This window comes from Chroicocephalus ridibundus, chromosome Z (assembly GCF_963924245.1).
Source record: "Chroicocephalus ridibundus chromosome Z, bChrRid1.1, whole genome shotgun sequence".
Lineage (NCBI taxonomy): Eukaryota > Metazoa > Chordata > Aves > Charadriiformes > Laridae > Chroicocephalus > Chroicocephalus ridibundus.
Window position 1 is genome coordinate 84,299,923 of NC_086316.1, and position 24,826 is coordinate 84,324,748.

At 47.2% G+C, this 24,826-nt stretch overlaps 1 protein-coding gene across 4 annotated transcripts in view; it reads right to left on the reverse strand.

The window, feature by feature from the left end:
• MYO5B (myosin VB) overlaps positions 1–24,826 on the reverse strand; it is a 159,354-nt gene that overhangs the window by 88,324 nt on the left and 46,204 nt on the right. For all 4 annotated transcript variants that reach the window (XM_063319465.1, XM_063319464.1, XM_063319468.1 and 1 more), the window contains exons 5-11: positions 18,724–18,880; positions 16,068–16,211; positions 15,036–15,117; positions 11,047–11,154; positions 8,754–8,863; positions 6,891–7,156; positions 1,590–1,671 (exon numbers count right to left, since the gene is read on the reverse strand). In XM_063319465.1, coding sequence (XP_063175535.1) covers positions 1,590–1,671; positions 6,891–7,156; positions 8,754–8,863; positions 11,047–11,154; positions 15,036–15,117; positions 16,068–16,211; positions 18,724–18,880 — 949 coding nt within the window. The remainder of the gene's footprint in view (positions 1–1,589; positions 1,672–6,890; positions 7,157–8,753; positions 8,864–11,046; positions 11,155–15,035; positions 15,118–16,067; positions 16,212–18,723; positions 18,881–24,826) is intronic.

Sequence of the window (24,826 nt, forward strand, 5' to 3'; positions counted from 1 at the left end):
AACAGAATTACTGGTGGTGACCCCAGGCAGCACAGCGCCAGCCCCTTCCCCGTTCACCCACTCCTCCCCACTGGAGCAGAGTATTCCCCCAGCACATCCAGAAGCCACAGAAGCTTTAAGTGCCCTCACGTGCAGCTTTGTAAAGGCTCTGCCGTTTATACGATCGAGCTTCTGGAAAGGAAACTAAAAGCGACACGTTAGGAAACCACGGGGCAGGGGGAAAAAAAAAAAAAGAAAAAAAAAGGTTTTAAATGACTTCACTAGAAAATGACTGAAGCTGTCACTACGTTTAGGTGGGAGGCATATATTGAAATGGCAATGACACACATATCTCTCGGGCTGAGAAAAATCCCTCTCTCCTTCAGCGCTCTGCTGATGAAACTAGTGACCTGCAGCAGGTTCCCAGGCTGGGACCCCGGCTAGGGCTGAGCGCGTGTGCCCCCATCTATGAACAGAGCTTCACAAAAAGCACCCATCCTCCCAGAAGGGATATCAGCAGCAGTATCTAACTGACTCGGGAACATTTCTATTGTAGTTTCTGATTTAAAAAAAAAAAAATTATATATAACAAAAACCAACTTATCTTCATATGGCTTACATATCTCAGACCTCTGCCCAAGCAGATAAATTGTCTCTGGCTATTTCTGAGATACTCTAAGCATATTAAAAAAAAAAAAAAAAAAGATTTTTCAAATGCACTTTTTTCTTCAAAGACAGCTTTTTAAAAATCTCTTCAAACATGTCGAGAGTTTGAATTTATAAGCTTCAGAAGTGATAGTTGGACATATTAAGTAAGATACGAACAGTGCAAATACACTCCATAATTTACTTTTCATTTTTAGCAGATCCGATGCATGAGATATACTGCTAGCGTTCACGTCCACGCATACGGCAGGGTTTCAAAGTGCCAAACTACCCTGCAGTACTTAGCTGCTCAAATTCAACAAGTTTTTTTTCCCCCCCCCTCGTATCCTGAAACTAATAGGAATATTTTCCCTGTTTACAACAAAAGCAAAAGGCGACCCCTTACTGGTTTCATTTCCAGCGCAGGTAAGTGCTTGTATCTAATAAAATAGAAGAATCCCAGGTTTTTGTGAGACACGTTCAAGTGAAAAAACGGGGAACGTGTCTAATCCTGCTATTTAATAGAGAGTTGGTGTTGTAGAGGTTTAAGCTGCACTTAATGGGCAGGTTTCTACCCACGCTTTGTCACACGCTGGAATCAGGACTCGGCACAAGATCATCCAGGTTTTGGTTTAGGATTGAAACGACACAAAAGAAAACTGGCAAACTACCTATTTATTCAAAACCACGCACGCACCTTTGCATGAGCCACTTGCAAACCTGCTTCCAGTATCAAGCTTACCGATCAACCAAGCAATATTTTCAACACGATACCAACATTTAGTGCAATCGCAACGCACAACCATGGCGCGGGAGAGATGGCATCCCAAGGGCTACATTCATGCTGGCCACGCGATCCGGCCAGCCTGCAGGTAAGCATCATTAAGCAGAATCAAAGCATTCAATAATCCAGCCTTGCTACGTTTCCCGTGAAGTTTTAGGGAAGGTTTCCAAGCTGACCTTACCGAGTTGAACTGCTGCTGGAGCTTTTCGTTGGCATAGTTGATACAAAACTGTTCAAAGCTATTCACTTCAAAAGTTTCAAACCTGCAAAGCAATGAATAAATCAGCATTAAGCGGCGCTTCGTCTCAAAATCTACTTTTTTCTGCGACAGTGTCATCTGCGTGACACAGAACACCGGTTATTCAGCCGTCTCTTCGCATTCCTCCTATCCCAGATCTTCACTTTATTCCTCCTTCCCTAAAATGTCTGTCTTTCCTTGCCACAACTCAAGGGATTCAAGAGTCTCTTCTGCTACGCATGAATAAGATATTCGGTACGACTGTGGCTTCCTGCCCATCAGGCGAAAGCGCTGCCTGAGACGAGAAATGTAACAGCCCCTCTTGGGGAAAAATATTATGAAATATTGAGTCCAAATATATTCAACTGCAAAGGTGATGGAGAAACAGTAGCTGCTGTCTTAAAAGACCCAACACGGTACTTTTAATGTAATTCAATAGAGCAGAAAAAGAAGGTATTACATTCATAATTATAGCCTCTGTATTGCATCCCCGATAGCGCAAAAATTAGATACACGTGAGCAAGCGACTTCTGGAAGGCAGGGAGAAAAATGGTGCTTCCAGCTCCAATTCCAACACGTTTCTTAGAGGGAGTCTGGTGTTGGTCTTGGCGATGCCCCTCTTCACCAGGGCTTCCAAAGCTCCTCTTGCCAAAACATTACCCTACCCCTTCAGGGCCACTGGCCAACTCCAAACCGAGCTCAAAAGTGGCTTCCTAGTCACAATTAGAAAAGAAAAAAATATGCAGTTTTAATACCACAAACTACAGGAAAGCAGCAAAAAGCCAGCAGAGCCCCTGGGGCGGTCGGGGCTGAAGCACGCAATGCCCAGGGGTAAGCAGAGGGAGCCGGGTTTGCTCTTAAAAAAGGACATTTTTCCAACTACCACGGGGAATTATGTTATTTTTATTTCTATTTTTAAGGCACAGTTGGAGGAGGGAGGAAAAAAAAAAAAAAAAGAGTCTTTGACGCATGACTGTAAGGATTAAAACAACTCAGGGAAGAAGTGGTAAGGCTCCCTGTGCTTAATGAATGAGCTGCCGTAATGATAAATGCGCGGTGAAATAATTGCTCGGGTAATAGGTGCTGTAGGAGCTGACAGACCAGTCTTAAAGCACTAAACAAACGAAGCTTTTTTTTTTTTTTTTTACCCACAAAAATCAGTATTTCTAGTATTTTCTGAGGACTCCTGGCTGTTTTCCACATGATGTAGCTGTTCCCCGGGTACTGCCAGGTGGTAACGTGCCCACCACAGAAAATGCCTCAGCCCTCAGGAAAAGGCAATGGAAAAGGAAAATGAAAAATGGGAGAAAGGAGCCACTTTTGTGCCTTTATCAGCCCCACAGCCCCTGAGGAAACCCAGGACCAGGTCTTTCTCCACCTGCCCCCGGGCTGGCGTTGCCCCTGGAGACGATGCAGGCCATGCCGAGGAAAGGGCGTTCAATCCCTCTTCATCTCATGAACTGAGCTTTGCAATCTTTAATGCAACAAAATCTGGTGTCTGGGCCAAAATAATGTTTATATTAAACACGCGGCCAGAGCCTCAATGATGAGCATGTCCTCGAAGAGCTCCTGATGTGCTTGATCTTGGTTGCCCGGCCATCACACCAAGCAGATCAGCGCCTTCAGCTCTTGCAACTGAAAGGTCTCCTCCTTGGAAATCCCAACTCCTGCAGGTTCATAATCAGAGCAATGGGGCAAGAAAAGATTTTAATTAAACAGAGATGGAGAGGCACGGCAAGCTGGGTGGAAAAACACAACGAGAGCAGTGGTACAGAGGAAAAGATATCGGAGTGGAAACTCTTTTTCTGCCTCAGAGGCACCAGGTGCGATTTATGAACCCTCTCTGCAAGTGCAATCCGAGGGTCAAAGCAGCTGCACGACATCAACTCCAAGGGAGATTTCATGAAGTCACTAATTAAGAGACTCGGCCAGCGTGATTTACTAATTGATGGAGCAGTTTGGTCACCAGCTCCACACGCGTCCTCGCCAGGAAGTCCTGCCTGCATTTTGGCTTTTCTGCTGTTCCTTATTCTGCTGTACAACCGGTATCTCCTAAATCCGCTGCGGCACCAGGGTTTATACCAAAATATTTAAAAGTTCATAAATAAGTCCAGCGTACAGCTGGGTGCCTGGATGTTCACACTTCCCTTCATGTGGCAAACAGAGGAAAAACCAAGTCCCCACCACGTCCAGGAATGCCACATGAATCCACTCTTCGGACGGACCGCGGTATTGCTACTACAGCAAATGATGCCATTTCAATAAATACATTAAGGTTTTTAATGCTGCATCCTCTCACCCCAACACTAACGGAGAATTAAGGATGTGGGGTCGAGCACTGGAGAATTAGGAGACAAATCTCATAGCCTCCACACCGGGTTTGGACCTTGTCCCTAAGAAATCCCACCCCCGGGGACAGTCCTCCTCCAAGAGCGTAGGGACAGATGTCCTTGGCATGCCAGGGACGTGCAGTGGAGGCTACGTGGAAACTCCCTGCCTTGGGAACCTTAATCCCCCTCCCAGAGGAAAAGGAAAAACAAGACATTTGGGGAAAAAAAAAATCCAGTATTTGGCAGAATGGGTTAAAACTCCCAAATAACCTGAGTTTGGGGAACCAAACCACTTTGAAGGACTGCAGAGAGTCAGGCTGCCAGCACCCAAAGTCTCTGGAGTGTTCATTACTCAGCTTTTAGACAGCAATACTCCCTTCCGAAAGATCAGACTCACACTCAAGTGTTATGTCCTGGAGCGTGGACACCCTTTCCTTGCAAACCTACCTCTTTCGATCGGACCTGCAGGTCTCCGCGGAAAACAAACCTGCGGTACGCTGCGGTGACACCAGTGCTGTAAAAGCATCAACCGGCCCACGCGCGGGACGTGACGCACAGCAGACCTGCAGCTAAGGGAGGTTTTTCTTCCACACTAACAGGTTGTCAAGCCCAGCTTAATCTTTCATGAGCACTATCCTCAAGTCTCCTTTTATTCAGATTTCTGAAAAACCGTTATCTGACTTTGTAACTCAGACGTCCAGCTTTCTGCATTGACCCGCTATCGCCCACAAAGCTCCATCTCAAAGCTTTATTTATCATATTCCGGCCTGCAGAAATCTCTGGTTTTAGGGACATTGATGGGAAACAGCTTTTCCACCTCATAGTCCTCCAACCAGACTGTGCCAGACCCAAGTGGTGATTTAAAGTGTTCCAGGTGCTGTGCTATATACCTGGGAGAGCCCAAACCTCTGACAGGTTCAAGGACAGGGAACTGCTGGAGAGGGGACAGCAAAGGGCTACCAAGATGATGAGGGGACTGGAGCACCTCTCTTATGAAGAAAGGCTGAAGGATTTGGGTCTTTTTAGTCTGCAAAAAAGACGAATGAGGGGGATCTTATCAATGCTTAAAGGGTGGGTGTCAGGAGGATGGGGCCAGGCTCTTTTCAGTGATGCCCTGCGACAAGACAAGGGGCAATGGGCACAAACACGAACATAGGAAGTTCCACCTAAACATGAGGAACAACGTCTTTCCTTTGAGGGTGGCAGAGCCCTGGAAGAGGCTGCCCAGAGAGGCTGTGGAGTCTCCTTCTCTGGAGACATTCCAAACCCGCCTGGACACGTTCCTGTGCCACCTGCTCTGGGTGACCCTGCTCTGGCAGGGGGTTGGACTGGATGATCTCCAGAGGTCCCTTCCAACCCCTGCCAGTCTGGGATTCTATGATACCATTCTGTGACAGCAACGTCACCATCCCAAACCATCCCACTGAAATCCCAAACCGAAGAGGACTGTACTCCTGGCATACTTGGTACAAGCATTCCTGTAAACCTTGCCCGTACGGCAGCAGTCGCTGATGGAGATGAGCAGGCAGTGGGTTACGCCAATGCTCCAACACTGACATCTTTTCTGTCCAGTGAACATTAAAATCAACATCACCAGTAGCTGTAGAAACCCCAGGGAGGTTTCATACACAAGATCCAATTCCAGTAACCATGTAGGTATTATAGCCATAAAAGCTTTCTGCAGCTGACCCAAACTGCTTTGGCAGGATTTCATTCCGAACTTCAGGTTCACTTAGATCTGATAGACCTTACGAGGAGTCTGCCGTTACAGGAGATGCGGGATTGAGCGAGCACAGCCACTGCGCTGGGGCAGGGACCGGTTCTTGGAGCAGCTACAACTTGTCCATCCCACCTTCCCCTCCAAAAGCGGAGCAATCAAGTACTTTAATATATTAAAGGGAGCACAGCAGGCCGCTGCTTGGCCCATTTAAAACCATAGAATCACAAAATGGTTTGGGTTGGAAGGGACTTTTGAAGGCCATCTAGTCCAACCCCCCTGCCACGAGCAGGGACATCTTCAACCAGACCAGGTTGCTCAGAGCCCCGTCCAACCTGGCCTGGAATGTTTCCAGGGATGGGGCATCTCCCACCGCTCTGGGCAACCTGTGACTTCTCCCTTGTCCTTGCTCCCCAGAGAGACGGAAAAGGGATGGTGTTGAAAGAGGGGAGAGGAAAACAACAAACCCAGAATCCATCTTTCCTTGTCACCCCGCAACTGACACAACCCCCTCCTTTCTCCTCCATCTTCTGCTTCTTTGCAGCACTTCAGCTAAAACTAACTCTTCACATGGGACTCTCGCATCCCTCTTCTACCAGCACTCAAGTTCCAGGATGACAGACCGGACAGTAACTGGTGCCCAGTGTGAATTTAAAGCAGTTTGTTCCCCCTGAGCTTGCAGGCTGCAAGCCTTACCCTCGGTTATGCCAGAGCTTTTTGCACCTTATCCCACCGCCGCAGGTTCACAAAGTCCTCCGAAAGCTCTCGCTGCACGAGGGCCCCGCAGCAGTGGTTTCACAGCTGAAGAGGCAAAGTAGTTTCCTCAAATCCCACGGCAACCCCAGGCAGAGCCAACGCAGTCTTTGGTCTCCACATCTGCACCTTTACGCCTAGCCCATCTTTAAGCTTGATGCTTTAAAGAGCACACAGGACAGAAAGCCCAAATGGGAACAGCATGGGAGGTCAACCCCAAAAGCCAACGCTCAAGGGGCTCTCCATAGACTGTTTCAGTGGCAGCGCTGGAAAACCTAAGGGAGGATCGAAACTGCAATCCACATATCATGACCACGCTTCTTCCAACCTTTCCTATTATTCCCATCCCCTGCCACAAGGCAAGGTCAAGCATTCGTGCTCAGAAGGGCGAGACAAATCAGAAACGACTGATTAAACAGCCTTAAAAGCAGAAAACATGCCTACCCGTAGATATCAAGCACGCCGATGAAGGAGTGCTGCTTGACAGTGGTGTGCAGGGCCTTGTTGATGTGCTGCACAATCCAGTTGAAGAGCTGAGCGTAGATGTGCTTGGCCAGGGCGTTCCTGGCGTTCACCACTTGCTGCACGGACATGTTCTTCACGTAGGTCTCGGCCGTGGTGATGAGCTTGCGATGGCAAAGCCAGTGCTGCATCTGGCTGTGCTCCACACCCAGCAAGCCACAGAAGTTGTTCAAGTGCTCATCTTCACTCTAGGGGTAACAAGAAAAGTCAGCAGGTGGTGACGTTCCAAAAAAATGGAGTTTTAATACCAGGTTCCCACATCAGCGCAAAAAATAAGCGGCATTTCATGCTCATCTAGGGAAATACTGCGTATCTCTGTGGTTGATAGGGGACAGAGAAGTGATGAGCACTCATCCAGTTGCGCTAATCTTCACGGACATGGACTAAATGGCTCACACGGAGCTCTAAATGGTGGTACATCCTATGGCTTTTCCTCTGCTCTGGCTATCCTTGAGGTCTCAAACTTGATAAAGAGCAGATTTCCACGGTGACTGCCAACAGGGAAGAGCCCTCTCCACTTTACTCCTCCTTGAGCTGCAACTACGCGCTCCTTCAGAGCAACCTCGATTAAGCCTCAACTTAAAGCTTAGGGTATGCCTTTTACAAACTAACTCCATTTTGAACAACGAAGTTGCAAAACGTGCCTTACCAGAAGGGCTTCTATTTCGCATAATCAATAAAATGAAACGTGAACTTCATTCTTTCTAGCGCATTGTATTTTTTTTTTCCTCCTCAAACTAAGACAAGGCAGTTCTGGGTCTCTATTATGCTAAGAAAGCAGACGCTGCCTTTTGGACAGTGAGAAATCAATTTTCTTTTCCTCGGTGTAATCATACATATCTAAAGGAAGTAAATTGCTTCCAGTCAGATACGTGCTTGTATAAAAGCTGGATGGCTTTGGGGACGGAGAGAAAAATGCGTTTTTAAAAGACCTCTAGGATGCTTTTTTGCTTTGATACCTTTTTGACCACGGATTCAAAGTCATAACAGGACTGATATACTACCATGCAATTACATCTGAAGGTAATTAAACAACACGAACTCCATTACAGAGCTCGACATTGTCGGAGCAGACCGCTTTTACGTATCCGTGTTGCCAAATACCAAGCAAATTACCCCCAGCATCCAACTAACTGCACACCACATTATCTCAAGGGTACCACTAGAAGCGTGTGCAGAACCCGTTTTAATACTTTAATTAGGAACAAACGACCCGGTCTGGGATGCCATGATAATTGACAGGACAGTATTTTCCATATAATCACTTTTTCCTCCCCCCCGAACAAACACAGGAACAGAAAAAACACCCCTAAGGCATCTTTTAGTCTTATTTATTCTTGCTAATTAACTGTGCGGTGCTCGTTTGGATACTGGATGGCCACGTTACAAGCAGCAGCTTCATGGCTTTGCCTGTAGGAAAGCGGTTGTGGAGCATCACACCTTCTGCTGGTGGGAATCACCGTTCCCCCAATGCTCGGTGCACCGAGTCTTTTAAGAAAGGGGGAAGAGTTAAAGATGGGTTGGGACTTAAGGTGGAAAACGACCTTTGAATCATCTCGCTGGGCTGGCTGAAGAGGATAAATAACGCACTATCTTCCAGGAAAAAGAAAACAACCAGGAAAGTATGATGTGTTTTCAAAAAAAAAAGAAAAAAAAAAAAAAGGCTAAGAAAACCAGGAGGAAAAGAGCTTTCTACCAAAGGATACTGCTGCGAAGCTCAGCACATCCAACGCGAGTCAATTTACAACCATAAAAAGTTCCCCACGTGTCCCACATGTGACCTACCGATACGCTACAAGCATCGCCATCACGTTCCCCTTGGATTTCCAGGTTCCCTAGGTGCAGAATGGCAGCAATTATCCTAAAAATGGTCGTCTGATGAGACTCCTTCACTCCTACGGGAACAATTGATAGACTGATTTTTCACAACAGAAAATAAACCGCAATTTACAGTTGATTTGAGAACGCACGCGGTGTTTGATTTCCTTCCCGGGCCATTGGTTTTCAGAATGATCAGACCTCTCCCAATAAAACTCATCATAAACTCTCCGTAAAGTCATCGCTCAAAAATGACAGCGAAGGCGGCGAGAGGAGCTCCCCGTGTGATTTCTTGACCCCTAATGATTGCATCAAAGTGATTTTATCAGAGATGGGTTTAATACTATGGCAAACGTGCACGAAACCTAGGATGCTACCCCATAATGATCAAACGGGACCAGAGCTATAAGGGCTCCGCGGGCTTCTATAGAACAAGGAATTGCTTCTCTGCGATCGTAGTGCAACAGCGAGATCTCACTGACAGCCGAAGCACAGAAATTACAACTTATTGCCGGTGTCCCACAAACAGAAGAGAAAATTAACGCCGTGCACATGATGCGCAACGCCTCCAGACCGGCGCTACAGCAAATCACCAGGGAGGTGGATGTGAAGCTCTGTCTTACGTGTCCCCAGCGTCTCAACAGGAGCTACGTGTTGTGGGTCTTCACTGGGGGTTGTAAGATATTACTGCTTTCTATATTTTTCTGGCAGGTTTTTGCCAGCGTTCCCAGCAGGAGCTTTGCTCAGCAGCAGCTTGCACACAGCTTTCTTGTCATATCTTGCATTTTTACATCCCAACTGGGCTTTCTGTGCCCCTTTTGTGTACAGTGCTGGTGTCCTAATTATCTACCCAAGGTCTGAGACATCACCTGCTGGTTTTTGAATTACCAAGAGCTTCCCTTTCTCTCCCTCGGGACTTTTCTCTTATCAGCACAGTGAGAAACGTTTCAAGGTTACTAAAAAGGAGCAACGCTCTGCTGTTAGTTGGCACTCTTAGTTGGAGTTAGGCCTGGCTAGGGCAGGGATTTGCAGATAAATCTGACTTCTCCTTGTTACACATAAAAAGGCAAGACTAGAAAGCGTAGTAGCAATTTCAGCAGGCCCCGGACAGAAGCAGACAGAGCTGGGAAACACTGAAGGAAACGAGGAAAGGCCGAGCCAGAGGAAGCATGCGAAAAGCAGGAAAAATTGGCCGCAGAGGAAGATGCTCGCACAGCGCTTCGTGGGGACCAGCAAGGAGACAGGGGAGCTCTTTGGGGACACAGAGAGAGGACCAAAGCAAGACTGCAGGTGGCAAGGGGATGGCGAGAGAATCCCTTGGGGATTACAGTCCCACGGGCAAGTTTGGAGTGACCAGAGGCATCGTATATTTTGGAGTAGTTAACAGCTAGCAGTCGCACAAGTTGGGCAAGAGGAGGGTAAACGACAAGATCCCGCTGTCACCCCAAAGAAAAAGAGATGCGGCCCACCTAAAACACAAAGAGGACAAATTTGGGGGAAACGCTTGCAGTTATAGCGTTTGAAATGAGTCCCCATGCTCGCCGCCAGCCCAGCGCAGTGGCCGCGATGCAGCTGCTCAGGGGGATTTCACAGCTGGCTGCAAACATCATGAGCTCCTCTCCCAGCAGATGAAATGCAAGGGAGAGGCACCGAGACTTAACAGGATTTAAAAACTTGGCTTCAGATAAACATTCATAAACTCCGGGAAAAAGTTTTCCACCTGCAAAATTTGTTTTTTCCTTTCAAATAGTCACTGCCGCAGGCAGGATGCGGCACCGTGTAACCAGTGGTTGTTGCAGGGGTAGATTTTGCAGCTGGCCATGCAAACCCGGACTCTGCACAGCAGGGATGTGCTCAGCTCATTATTCCCAGGAATTAGCTACTTGGTACAATACAGTGGTGGTCCGAGAAGTGACATCACCCTCAACGCAAATACGGATTGAACTGCGGAGTAATAGCTCTTTTCCTGCTTGTAAATAGGGTGAAAAAAATAGCAAGTCGAAGCTGCAGCGCAGCTTTGACTCCAGAATGGTTTATTTTGGTTTCTCTTAAATTCACTCTCCTCCGCTGCTTCGCAGACAGCTGTAAGAAACAATTCTGCAGCTCATACTAAAGAACAAGGCAAAGCCAACTAGGTCAATAGGAAGATGGATTTATACCTCTTAGCGTTACAGGAGAGTCATATAATTCAGGCAAAATACTGAAAAAACATTTGCGAGAGATTTCTGCCGGGAAGCCTCCAAGCAGAAGAACCCCTTACCAAGCAGGGTGAAGGCGTGCCTGGTTTTCTCAAAGTCATCAGCATCGTCCACGCCCTCGATGGATGTGTCACCTCCCTGAGAAGTGTAGAAAAAGTCTTCGGCACATGCTAGGAGAGAAAAGAGAAAAAAAAAAAAGAGAAGAAATACATCAGCAAGCTGAAGCTTTCCAGATCGTGCACTGGGATGCTCCCTGTCCCCCATCCTGCCCATCCTCGAAGGCACCCGCCTCCTTTAAACTAGGGTTTGCTGGGAAATGGGTAAAGTATAACCTTGGTAAGTCACTGTAATTAATTCTTGCAGTAATGAAACTCCTTCCCCACGCAAAGCAAGTTCAGCCAGGGCAGAGCTGTGGTCTGTTCAGGCTTCGAATAACTGCTCTGTTGCACAGGTGCATATTATTTCCAATACTGAGGTTACTACTTTCAATTTTTTTCATCTTATTTTACATACTCACGACCAATTCAGACATTGTAATGTCTTTCCCACAGAAGGCCTTAAACCCGGGGAGCAAAGGGAATGGAGGAGCGCTCGCAGTGCCGGCATTACACCATTTAAGTATCCGTGCTTTAGCAAAGTTATTTCAGGACGACGCAAGGCTAAATCCTATGGAGACCGAGAAGCATTTTAAATGCAGATACAAGAAGAAGAGACGGCGGGATTTGTACCTACTTTAAAAAGCTTCACCTGCAACCACCCCTCCTTAAAACGAGGGCTTATTTGAGGCCAAAACCTGAGTCCTAGCAGTGCGGGAGCGGGCTTGGCCCCAGGAAGGGCTGGAGGAGCCCAGGAGCTGGAGAACCTCCCCATCCCACCCAGAATGGGTTCTCAGCTTCAAGTCGTTTCAAACCGGGTAGGAGGAACTCGCCGAGAACAGCTCAGAAAGATCGTTAAACACTCACAAACGTATTTTTCCCAAGGATCACGAAAATAATGAGAAAAGCAGCCTACTGTGCATTCCACATCAGCCTGCTGGTAACCTTTAAAATCACTGCAATCTGCACTTTTTTTGATTCCCATTGCCACCAGAAGGTCCCCATCCCTTCGCAGCCCTGCCGCAGGCTTTTGCACTAGCTGTACTTTCAGGCTGTAAGAAAAACATTTAATTCTTTTTGGCATACTAAGCCCCGGGAGCCGGAGGTTTCCGTAACTCTCCTTGTTGCTGGAGCGTCAGGAACAAGGGGCAGAAAATGCTGATTGGGGTCAGAGAGACGATGTCCATCCCAGTCCTCCCAGCACGATGGGAGCTCACCCGGCCCGTGATGGAGCACATCACATTACCAGCTCGATGTCGCCACGTGTCACCTTGCGAGACACAACCAGGGCTGGCAGCGGTTGATAAGAACGGGACGTCAGCCTCCGATTTTAACCATCCATGTTGGGATCTGCTTCCGCCTCAAGTCATCTCTGTTATAACCGACTCCAATATTTACATCTCAACACGCGTGCAATCATTTTAATAACCGCAGAAACCCTTTCATTCACTGCAAACAAAACAAGCATATCCCTGTTTTACGCCACTGCCCAGGCGCAGTGATCGTGAAGTCAGACACCAGGCTTCAAAAGGGCACGCACATTTTAAGTAACATATTTACTTTCTAGTTTAAAAAAAATAAATAAATAAAAAAAAAAATCAAACTTTTAGGATTGCTTTACCTGAAAAGCCAACACTTAACTGGTTTGCTGTACTGGGCTCACCGAAGTTTAGAGACTCTCGGCTTTCCAGTTTTTTGCAATATAGAAGAGAGTAACAACAATTCTTTGCGTGTACAAGACCCAAAGGAAAAGCAACAGCTCCTGCTTTTGAGAGGGAAAAACATACCTCCTGCTCTCTGTCTAACAAAAGATGGACTTTTACATCAAGATACTCCTTGGTTTGTAGAAGCCTTGGGAAGAAGAGGTTGACAGGGAGGTAAGGTACAGCTCACATGAGGAAATAAGTTTGACTAGTCATCTTGAGATACGGGCTAGTAAATCCGATGCAGAGGTGGTAATGAAAAAAAAAAAAACTCAAAAGAAAGAAAAATAAACGAATTCTGCACACTTGAGCTCACAGAAAACTGCGCAGCACTATTAATTCAACAGGTCAGGGCAGAGCCTGGCTCGCCCTAATAAAAGCAGCTCACGGTGGCCACATCCCTGTCGCCCAGAAGCCAACCCCACCAAGCACACGAGCACCACGTGTCCGCCAGCTACAAAAACATTTCAGGGAGGTATTTTCAAGCTCTTGCAAGGTGACGGCGCAGGAAACGCTGAAGACACTCAGCTTTAATTTTGGAGAGAATCACTTCTTGTCCCGATGTTGCGTTTTACCCGAAGCAGCAGGCTGTACGGATGGATACCTGCACATCCTGCGCTACAACAAACCCACAAGCACCACGGAAAAGCACAGCTGGAGACTGACAACATCAAATTTTGATTAGAAATGACCCAAAAAGGGCTTTCCTTCCAGTGAAATGCCTTTTGGGGTAGCAGCCCTGGCACCCATCACCTCCTACGCTGCCAGCTGTTGCGATTATACATCCTCCCTTGAGACACTGAAGTCGAGAGCCACAGTCGCACCAGTACAAAGATGTCCTGGATGATGCACCAGGAGAGCAGAAAGCTCTGAGCCTTCAATATTCCCAGTCACCAGAAATATAGACGAGGCTTTTAAAGAATCATGTCGAAAAAGGCTGAGATTTCCTCTGCTCCCAAGAAGAGAAAGGTGGTTTCACAGCCGGAGCTCTCCCACAGCAACCCGTCTCCCAGACGGGGTTGAAATTATTTATTTCTGAATTTTAAGACGCCAACGGACAACAGCATTACTCGGGGTATCTTTGCAAAAATGAAGCGTGTAACTCCACGCTAGAAACTTCTTCAAAGCGCTCCAAGAGATGCGCTCTGGGATCACGTGAGCATGCAACGGGACCAAACATGGGCTTTTTTGACAGTAGCTGGGAAGCCACTGTCAGAAGAACATCATTTTGGGACCCTTAGAGACCAAAAGGAGCCCCAGGTCCAGCACAAGCACTGACCTACGGACCAGGTTTCACGCTATGGTTGGTGCACAGTGAATCATGAGAAACCTTCACCTCCCACCCAGGTGTCCTGGGACAGACGATAAGATTACGCCTAGACAGTCTCAGAAGTTATCTTATGCTCCGTAGCCACGATGGAAACCTCTGCGAGACTCTGCAGCAGCAAGATGCTCCATGTTGGGATCATGACCTGCCTTTTAAACACTTAAAAGGATGTTTTAAGCCTCGCTTCTCTTTTTAAGCAACAGCAAACATTCAAGATTAAAAAATTAATTACAACACATCTCTGCACCCCCTGCTGCAAGTGAAAAACCTCTTATTCGGGTGCCTTATGGAGGTTTTGCTGCAAATCCTGGGGGGAAAAAAAAAAACAACACAACTTGGGATGCATCCGGGGAGTTAACCATTGACAGCCAATCTAAAAAGATAACGGATTCAAAGGACAAAGCTGCAAGACACTGGCCAGATGAACCCATACTCATACTTCATTCAAAATACAGATTTTTATGCAAGTTTCCTACAAGATTAATACATTCTCTCCCTGCATCAGCTGGCATCTGCCAGTGTGTGGTTCACTGTGGTTGTGCATGCAGTTTCTACAAAATACAGGGTCTTCTTCCACCATGGCTAACCTCCAGCAACGGCTCCTAACCACCAGCAGAGCCTGCAGGAGCCTGACAGCACCCACCAGCGCCACACAAGCTTCGTGCATTTTACGGAGCAAGCTGCTGCACAGCAGAGCTGCCGAGGGCTGGTGTCCCATCCAAGGTGCCACATCCCTAGAGGTGGCACGAGCAAACCTTCTCCACTGGGGAGAAGAAGCCCTTCAAGCTCATCTCCCTTTACCTCCTCCCACTGAAGAGGCACACGCAACCTCCTGGATGACCTGCGCTCCTAATCCCACAACGTCTTCCTGTTGCCATCACACCCAGGCAGCCGCCACCGGCAAACGGGGAGGTAGAAGTACTTACTTAGTCCAAGTTCTTTGAACTCTGGAAGACTCGCCGAGGCACAAAGCTGATAGAAGATGTGGTAGTTGCGTTCGTCCTCCGCCTACGAGGGAAAATGCTGAATTAACAAAGGCAAGAAGAGGTTACACCAGTGCTCCCATCCTCAGTCCAGCGCCCACTGAGCCTAAGTCCACCCTGACCCCCTCCCCTGCTTCCCACCATCAAGACCTCCTCGGTGCCACCATGACGAGGACCTTGTGCCACCTGGGAAAAAGGAGGTGCCAAGCCTTGCCCTGACCAAAGTATATTGCCCATCCTGCAAAGGAAATAAATAACTTGATATTACCTTCCACGCCTTACCCCTAAAAGCTAAGTTAGCTAACAAACACCATGTGGCAAACTGACAGCAATGTTAAAAGAGGTGGCCTACACTCATGGCTTCCCAAGATTGTTTGGTTGCAGGATTTTTGTATTTGGGGTTTTTTTTGTGTAAGGACAAAAGTTTTGCAGGTGCTTCTGAGCCAAATATTAAGCAGAAACCAAGAAAGCTTATCCTGAGCCCTGGACAAGAGACCCACAGGGATGTGCTGCAGCAGAGACATCAGCCACCTCAGCCCTTCTCCCGTTTCTCCTCCATCTTCAAAACAAAAGACTGTTGCCTGCAAGTTATCCCTTCCTGCCTTTTTACGCTCAGTAAAAATCTCAGCAGCTGCCCAGAGAAACGTTTTCCATCCCTGCTCGGCAGCCAGGCCGGGAGCAGCGGTCTCTCCTCGGGGCTCCAACTTCAGGCGCGGAGGGAACAATCAGAGGCCAATTAATGAGTCTCGCAGGTACGTATTCCTCCAGAAGGAGGTCACCAGGTTGGGATTATCAAGAACAACTGTAAAAGACCAAGCCCGAAAGACACGTCTGGCAGCCGTGTCCACCAGGAAGGCTACTTTTAAAGCCATTTTTTTAATCCAAAGAAAAGATCCAGACTATTAAATTCCCCCGAGTACCGCACTCAAAAGAAAAAAAAAAAAGTAGGAAAGAAAAAAAAGCACAGCTCCTCACCTGGAATACGACTCGGGATTTTTCCAACAGATACGTCCTCATGTTGGCACCAATGATGTGGTATCTTTTATCAAAGCCGATCTGAATGTACTTCCCAAAGCGACTGCTGTTGTCATTCCGTGTTGTTTTAGCATTTCCAATTGCCTGCATACAACAAAAGTCAACACGAATCTCTAATTTAATTTTTACATTTTTTTAAACATTTAAGTTTGTAATCAGCGTTGCATAAACAGTCATTTGAGGATTTGAGGAAAACCCCTTCCCAGATGGAGAAGGCAGAGCAACGACGCGACTTTGGGGACGTCTCTTCGCTGAAAATGTGATGTCTCCTGAATTTTTATGGAAGAAAAATGCATATCAACAGAAACGAGTATTTATACAGTAATCAGATCACCTACATCCCAACAGCCAGAGCACCCCCGTTTTGTCTCATAGGATGCCCCCATCTTTGTTCATGAACAGCCAACATTGGCAGCTTTCCTGGAGGGGACACGGGCGAAGAAGCCCTGCGAGAGGGAGGGAACCAGCTGCAATCCCGTCTCCAGATGTTCCAGCTTCAGTCCATGGATTTGGTGGCCCCCTCTCCAGCACCTACCAGTCCCCTCCTGGGCGAGGAGAGAATCCAGCCCATGTGCAAACATCGGGAGGGCAGCACTGCAAACACGGGAATCCATCAAGCAGCCAAAGGAGCAACTCCTTGCGATTCAAGAGGGCCAGAGAAAGTCGATATTCTCATTCACGGCTACACCAGCCTTATTTTCTACCACCATTCCCCCGCCCTGAGATGAGGAGCCTCAAACAAACACAGGAGAAGCGATGAAAGGGAACGGGCCCTCATGCACCTCTCGAAGGGTACAGACGACCTCAACAAGCCCTGCCTGCTCCTTGCCCCATCCATCCACCACCAACCCGACCTCTCTGCTAGCTAATGCGCCTCCTTCCCCCAGAGCCCATTGATTCACTGCATCTCACCCTTCCCCATCGCTCCCAGTGCTCCCGGACCCAGAGTTCCCAATTCTCACCTCCAACACGCACCCCAGACCCGCAGGGCAGGGGCAGAGCACCCAATCTCCATTTCTGCCCAGAGCCCAACACCCATCCCCCAGGGAAATAAGAGGTTCACAAACTCCAACAGCAAAGACTACAACTAGATATTGTACAATCCAAAATTACCATCATCACCTTATCTTCAGTTCCTTGTCTATGAAGTAGAGAGGCTGTACGTCCCGTAAATCAAAAACGACACATCTCATTGCTAAGGACAATCTCATGACACACACCTCCCTCTACTCCATCTTCACATTTAAACTTTGGGGTTTTTGCAAACCAGGCAGTTCTCTTTTACGGTTTTTGCGTGGGCAACGTTCTCCTCAATTTCCAATAAAGACAGACAAGTTTCCCTGGCCTCAGCACTTAGAAATTATATCCAGAACTGAACACAGGCAAGAAAATTAGAGCCATAAAATTATGGGGTCATACAGAAGAATAGCACGCGCTATGAATTTTTCCTTGGATGCTTTTAAGCGTTCCCAGGTATTGGAGCTACATTTCACAGAGGCACAGGAGGAGGAGGAAAAAAAAAAAAAGACTGGAAGCCCACACTGTGACAGACCGTGGAGCGTCCTCTGCCAGCCGTACACCCGCGTGGCTTTTCTAACTGCTCGTCTGCACCACCACTTGGTTTACAGTTCCAGTTTGCACCCCATGTCGGGCAGCACGATGCCGGACCACCCGTGCTGCCTCTCGGGCTGGGGGGGCTTGGTTTTCATCCTGGATCAGCCACCACCTCCGTGACTATTAGACAATTTGGCCACGAGCCACTGCGGTGGGAAGCCTCCCTGCAGGTTAAGCCAAGTCTAAGGTCACACCAAGGCTAAGATTAAGCGCAGGACAAGCTCAGCTACAGCGGCCCTGCGAGCTCCTGCTTTAAACGAAAAAAGTCACACAAGTCTGAAGTCCATAACTGACTTTGGAGAGGCCCAAATCTTCTCTTCACGCTGACTCGGACATTTTGCAAATGAAGGCACTCTGACCCCAAAATCTGTTTGGAAACTGGGATTTAGGCACTCAGAGCTTTAATTTCCCCGTCTGGTCACAGTGCAATGTAACAAAGCCTCCTTCCCTTTCTTTTATATTTATAAAAGGATATTTTTTCCTTCAGAGCCGCAATTTCCCTATAATAGGACTTGTTATTCCTCTAAATGATCGACAGCATCAGAAAATTGACAAAAAATGAAACTGCATTGAAACATCTCAAATAGATTTATCCCTTTCTTTTCTATTTCGTGCTTTCACCATTAGAGAAGATTAGGAGGTACCATGCAGTGGCAAAAGGAGGAGGGAGGTCAAGATGATAAAATATTGATGGTGCCGGCAGCACCGCTCGGGCTCTCCGCTCCGGAGCACCGTCGAAGCCCAGCTGCTGGACCTGTGCTGGGAACGTGTGGGCTCAGCTTCAAGACCAAACAGAGAAGCAAGTGGGTGGATTAAACAGGTTATCGGCATATTTCTATATTTTCACATCAGCTCAGGGTTGCTGTGAGGCTGCAAATCGGGTCTGGCTCACAAACCCCTACAGCTCTCATTGTTTTTGTGACTTCTGGACAGACACCATGACGACTTCAAAGCAGGATAAAGGAAATTTTTCAGCTTTTACCTCCATAATTGGGCTCGACGCAAGGACTTTGGCTTCGATGTTGGTCTCGCTGGCAGAACCGCCGACGGTTGCAAAGAAGCGCATGGCGTATTTGGCAGAGACCGTCTTTCCAGCACCAGACTCCCCACTCACGATGATGGACTGGTTCTTCTCATCCCTATTGCAGCAGAGAAGAAAAGCTTTTGTAAGTTAATCCATTTCCTTGTTAATAGCTTGTTCACATCACACGACAATCTTCCATCTTCGCATGTCTCCATCTCCCTCATCTCGTTACCACCTACATTATGGATACCAGATTTATTTTGGACTCTACCAAAGTAACAGCGAATGATGCACAATTGCGATACATCTCAGCTAAGATGTAAAGGACACCCTGAACACCTCCAAAGGCTTGCAGAGACAGCGGGAGATGAACCCCTGCGTGAAGCACCGCTGCCTTCTTCACCCCTGGAGCACGTAGCCCAGTGTTGGGAAGTCTATTCCTTACACGCGGCAAAAACAAACCTCTGTTGTTTGGCGTTTGTCTGGAGAATTGTTAACAGGCATTGGCTGAACATCAGTTTTTAATATTATATATTTAATCTTTCCTTCTAACACCTTCACTCAAGCGTTTGAGATTTTGCTCAACAGAACATGGACAATTAGTCGTGAAACTTGCTCGAGCAGCCTACTGCTGAGCTATTAAAACACAGATACCCAGAAAGGTTCCTCTACGCTCCAAATACGTTAGAAATACTGAAGTTGTGAAATCAAGCACCTTATAATTAGGAAATAGCAAAAGTCACTATGCAATTATAGGAACAATCTGGTTAAAGCTTTGACAACAATAATGCAAAGCATGTCTCTGACATCAGACTCACACCATCTATCCATCCCCAAATCCTGACAAATTGTAAAGGGCTAAGAAAAAGAGGATGAAGAGTTTAAAAGCAATTCTTGGTAGACATCACTAAGTCAAGTGCGTTCAGCTCCTGAAGCTTTGCAGAACAAAGTAGTTTTTAAGAAGGACTCCGGCAGCCTTGCCCTCTCCAAGCACACCTTCAATTTGCTTACAAAAGGATACAGGTGTACCAACACCAGGATAACAAAATTCAAATGCGCATACACCCCCGACCTTTTTATCTGCACGTATGAAAATATTCGGTAGGAGCGGGAAGCGTTATCCTGACACCGAGGGGCTGCCGCAAACCCTTCTCCAGCCGTGATGGCAGCAGCCGCCTGGGCTGGTGCTGGGTCACAGGAGCAGCTCAGATGCCGCCAGAACTGGCACAGACCACCAGATACCTACAGGGCACGGGATTTGCGTGGAAAAGCGGAGGGTGCATCACCTCTTGTAGCTTCCGAGCCTTGCACGGAGCACGTGACTCATCCAAACGCCTTTTTCTACTCACAAAATTAATCATTCACGCAAAAAACTTTGCACAAGTCGTCGCGGTTATATTAAAATACCCTGCCCCTTCCCACCGTGGGTGCACGACATGGTATCCACTAGATGCATCCCAATAAATAATTGGTTTAATGTGCTTGAGCTGCAAGATAGAGAAGGGCCAAGGCAATAAGAGGAGCTTTTTTTCCAGAACTACATCCCTGCAGGCAAAGATCTGCCAGCACAGGGAGCAAGTGCCTCTGCTGCAGTGGGATCGGGTCCTCAGGGCTCCGCCGGCACACGGCAAACCCGGCACCTCTGCAATTTGGCCACGGACTTTGAGAAAGAAGAGAGTTTTCACTTCAGGATTTGATATAAGCTCACAAAAAACATCAGAGCCATTGGGTAAGCTGTAAGTATGTAATTGACTGTGTTTTTAAATAAGATCAAATTCAAGTTCCCAGACTCTGCCCGGATTTCACGAATCACAGTTGAATGCAGGCACTCAAAATCCTATATCCAACTGCACCAGTAAATTTACGCCTTGCAGCTCTCTTGACATCAGGAAACACCATAAAAATGCGTTTCAATTTAAGATACTCAGTTTAGGTATATACCAGCGAGAGATGAGAACTGAGGTTAAATGATTGCCATGAACGACTCTTATACTCTCAATAAAAATACAAACATACTCCAGCATCACACCATTACTTTCCCCCACTGTGAGACATGGACATCCTAATTCCTTCTAGGCTCAAGATAATTGGTTTGGAGAAGAACCTCAGTCAAGTCAAACATGTAACATTTTAGTGCAAACCACAACTTTCCAATACTTCCATCAGGAGAGGACTGGCAAGCTAATTTCCAGACGTGTTAATATTTTTCAAGGATCGATTCATAAAGTACACCTTAATCCATGCCCTGGCCAGCTCCACCACCCTCCTGGGCATCCACCAGCAGGAAGGCAAGAGGAACCTCCAACCACTCCAGCTATGAGGCAGTTAATGCAGAAATACCAGCCGTGAACCAAGCACAACCTCACCCAGGTAAGCAAAAACCCAGAGCTGGTGTTCCCGGTGACTGAACCCGGGTGGGGACAGCCTGCACATCTCACCCAGGACTTGCTAAGCCACGGCTGCGTGCCCTCCACACGTCTTGGCGAGGCCACAGTGACTCTCCCGGATCCAGGCACACGGGCGCCAACACGCCAGTCTCGCACCTTTAAACTTCCATGGGTGTGCGATAAAGCTCTTTTTGAAGCACAAGCCACCAGACACATGAACACAACGGAGAAAAAAAACAATGCCAGGTCCAAGGTTAGGAAGGATGACTAAGCACCCAAAAGAGAAGTATGCTGGATAAACCCATAGCAGCGGTTCCTGGGACAGGTGATGGCAGCAATTTAGCTTCAGTTAAGTAGATGAGAAGTTTCGCGTCTGCTTTGGTCATCTTCATGGACAACCACTTGCTGAGCTCCAGCAGTGAACGTCCCAATGTTGGCCATCAGCAGGATGCAACGCATAAAAGTCAGCTACAAAGAGGCAGAGAGAGGTTTTGGCATGGGCTAGGAGCACGGATGAACAGACTATCCTTCATCAGTGGTGAGGAAGAAGCAGAAATAAGAGGTTTGTCCTGGTTCCGGCAGGTGACAACCAAGATCTCTGCCAGCAAGTGCTGGCCCTGCAAATGCAAAGGTGGCTTGGCTTAGAGCTGCACTCGCATAAAAGTTACTTGAGAATTATCGCTTCTTACCCTTCTCAGCACGACAGGTACTGCCCAAGCAGCACATTTCAGAAAACATTTCCCTACCACTTTTTTCTTTAAGCCAGAAGAGGAAAACTACATCAGTCCGGGAGAGACTTCAGTTGAACGACGTCAATAAAGCTCAAAAAAGAGGAATTATGCATTATTTGACATCCAGTCAGCACTGCTACAAGGTAATATTTTGTAACCTGGTTTTTTTTTGATCTAAGATTCATAATTAAGACCTCTCATTACTGATTTTGACCTCTTTCATAACTTCTACATATCAGCTATTGGGGTGTGCCCGGCTGGAGGAAGCAAAGACCAACCCACCAGGGAGCCCATCCAAAGAGCTCTCCAGACCCACGGTCTCCATGAGCTTCAAGTCCTATCACAAACTGCCTTTTATGTTGCATCCCGAGTAGTTTATTCCTCCCCTCTGGTTTGGTTTTTTTTTTGTTTGTTTGTTTTTGTTTTTTTAAGAGTACCGTCATTCTCCAATAGACACTGAACCTAGTGATAAAATACGCAGCCAACACCGCTTACTGCTATAGCAGACGCTCTGACAGGTCACATTTTTCCAGGGTTTCTCAAGAATTTGCCCAAACAGCTGATGTGCTGCTACGTGAAATGGGCCAGGTGGGTTCTCCGTGGCACAAGAAAACTTCTGGAGTTGTATTATATTAATAAAATAAAATAAAAAGCTGCTGGCTTCCAACCAAGACAACACAGCCACTTGAGCTCCTGCATTTGCAGGAACATGTCCCTTCAGTTGTTGGTTTTTTTTCGGTGGAAAATGCATGTTCAGGAATTTCTTTTCCAACTACAGGAATAAAAGCCTTCAGGAATAAAGGCTACAAAGACTCTCCCTTCTTCTGTGTACAAGTTACCAACTGCTGGTGCCAGCAGGGAAATATAGACGAACCCCACAGAGCGGCTGGGAGCAAACAGGCTGCTCGGGGAACAGAAATAGTTAAAACCAGGCAGGACTTGTTTGTATTCAGCATGGAATAAAAAATACTGAATTGTTTTGCTATTGTGCAGGTGTCGTAGCAATATGGCTGCTTGAAATACAGTCAGTTTTGGCAGCATCAGCACACAAAAAAAAAAAAAAAAAAAAAAAAACAAAACATTATGGAAATAAAGCCTGGATAAAATGAAGTGTTATGGGTGAATACCGGCTCTGCTGCAGCATGGTAATGCTGTCACATCTCCTCCTGGGACTTATGCGGTTCCTGTGCACCTCAGGGTTGCTGCCGTGGCTTGTTATGCTGCTATGATGTGCATCAGTGCTCTTCTCCCCATGGCAAACAGCTCACGCGATGCACAAAACATGCTCACGCTTGTCCAGCAACGCAGGGTGTGCAACGGGGATCAGGCTTCAATGATGGCCGAAGATGCTGTTCCCACCACGCGCCACTGCTACAGCTCAAAAGTAGATAGGAGGCACTTAAAGATGCAATTCCCCAACCTTCATCCCTATGGGGCTGCAGGACTTTTGTTTCTTCACTTAGAACAGCTTTCCAAGACAATCCACAGCTTGGAAAACTAAAACCATGATCCGAACTACAGCCTCCATCCATCAGAGACTCTTCCAAAACCATCAAAGTGCAGAAGTCCAACCAGAACAAAGTCCATGACTATTTTTCAATGTAAGGGGTGATAGTACCTCCAAAGTTGAGGGCTCCAAGTGTTGGTGGCATCTGATACAGCCTATGGAACGACATCTGTCTGTGCAATCTGAGTGTTTTGTTTCACTTTGCTATTTCAACATGCCTTCTTCAAGCGGTAATACCCGTTCATAAGCTGCTACGGAGATGCGTAACGCCTCTTTTTTCTGCTGAGATTTGTCATGTTATGAGCAATACCCATCGAGACTCTCACCCTTGGCCACACACCCAGCGAGAGATGGGCGAGGTGTTCAGCCCAGCAAAACAAATAAGGCAGTCACTGGAGTTTTCACAATGTGTGGAAAAACATCAGGTTCTTTTACTAGGGCAACATCTAAAGGTGCTGCCGGAGGCCAAAAAAAAAAAAAGAAAAGAAGTGGTCTATGCAGAGAATGGACACTTCAGATACCTGTGCTGATTAGGACTAGCTGCTAATTACCAGCTTTTCCATTGAGGAAACAGATTTCCCTGCTTGTTTAAGCAGTTGGTATTTCACCCGCAGCAACGCAGAGAACACCGCAACCCTCGGAGGTGCCTCCAAACAGCCTGGGAAAGGTGCGTAGAAGCGTCCAAACTTCAAGCCCACCAAACTGGACACGGTTCTCCAACTGTACTAAGGGCTGTGCCCATTATGGTTGCATCAGAGCAATCAAGAGGTGAAACATGGCTGAGCATTTCCATATGCAGTTCTCAGCCTGGGAATGTCATTAGTCATTGTAATATATGATCTTCCACCAGTTTACCTGGTTAAGTCAGGGCTGAACTTCCCTGGAAACTCCTCACTCCAAGAAAGGGGTTGGTCAAGCCATGGCAACAGCAAAGGGGTGCAACCCAAGGACAGTGACGGCTCCCACCACCCCTCTGTCAAGAAGAGATAGGGGACATCTCAGTGCACATATATACATCCAAGATCCTTAGCTTTCACCAACGCTGTTTGAAAGCGGGAGTGTTTGAAGATAAATATACCCCAAATGTTCTCCAAACCTAAATCACAATCAGAATTTTTCCAATGTCAGCTTTCTTTAAAGCAATTAAACATAAAGCCACGAGAAGGGACCTCGAGCTTCTAGGATTTGTTTTCACAGTCGTCTCTTCAGAAAGCCACCACTGGCACCAACAGCTCGAAGCAAACCACTGCACAACTTCATCTTGATCTCGGCAGTGAGAGCAAAACCAGTCGCGCTAAAAACACGGCTCCTCCAAGAGGGAAAAATACCTGAATCAAACAGGGGCAGAGCCAGACCCTGTGCATAATTATCAGGGGTCACTCACTAATCCCGGATCCGACACTAATTCTCCGCATCGCGGAACGCGTCAACGAGTC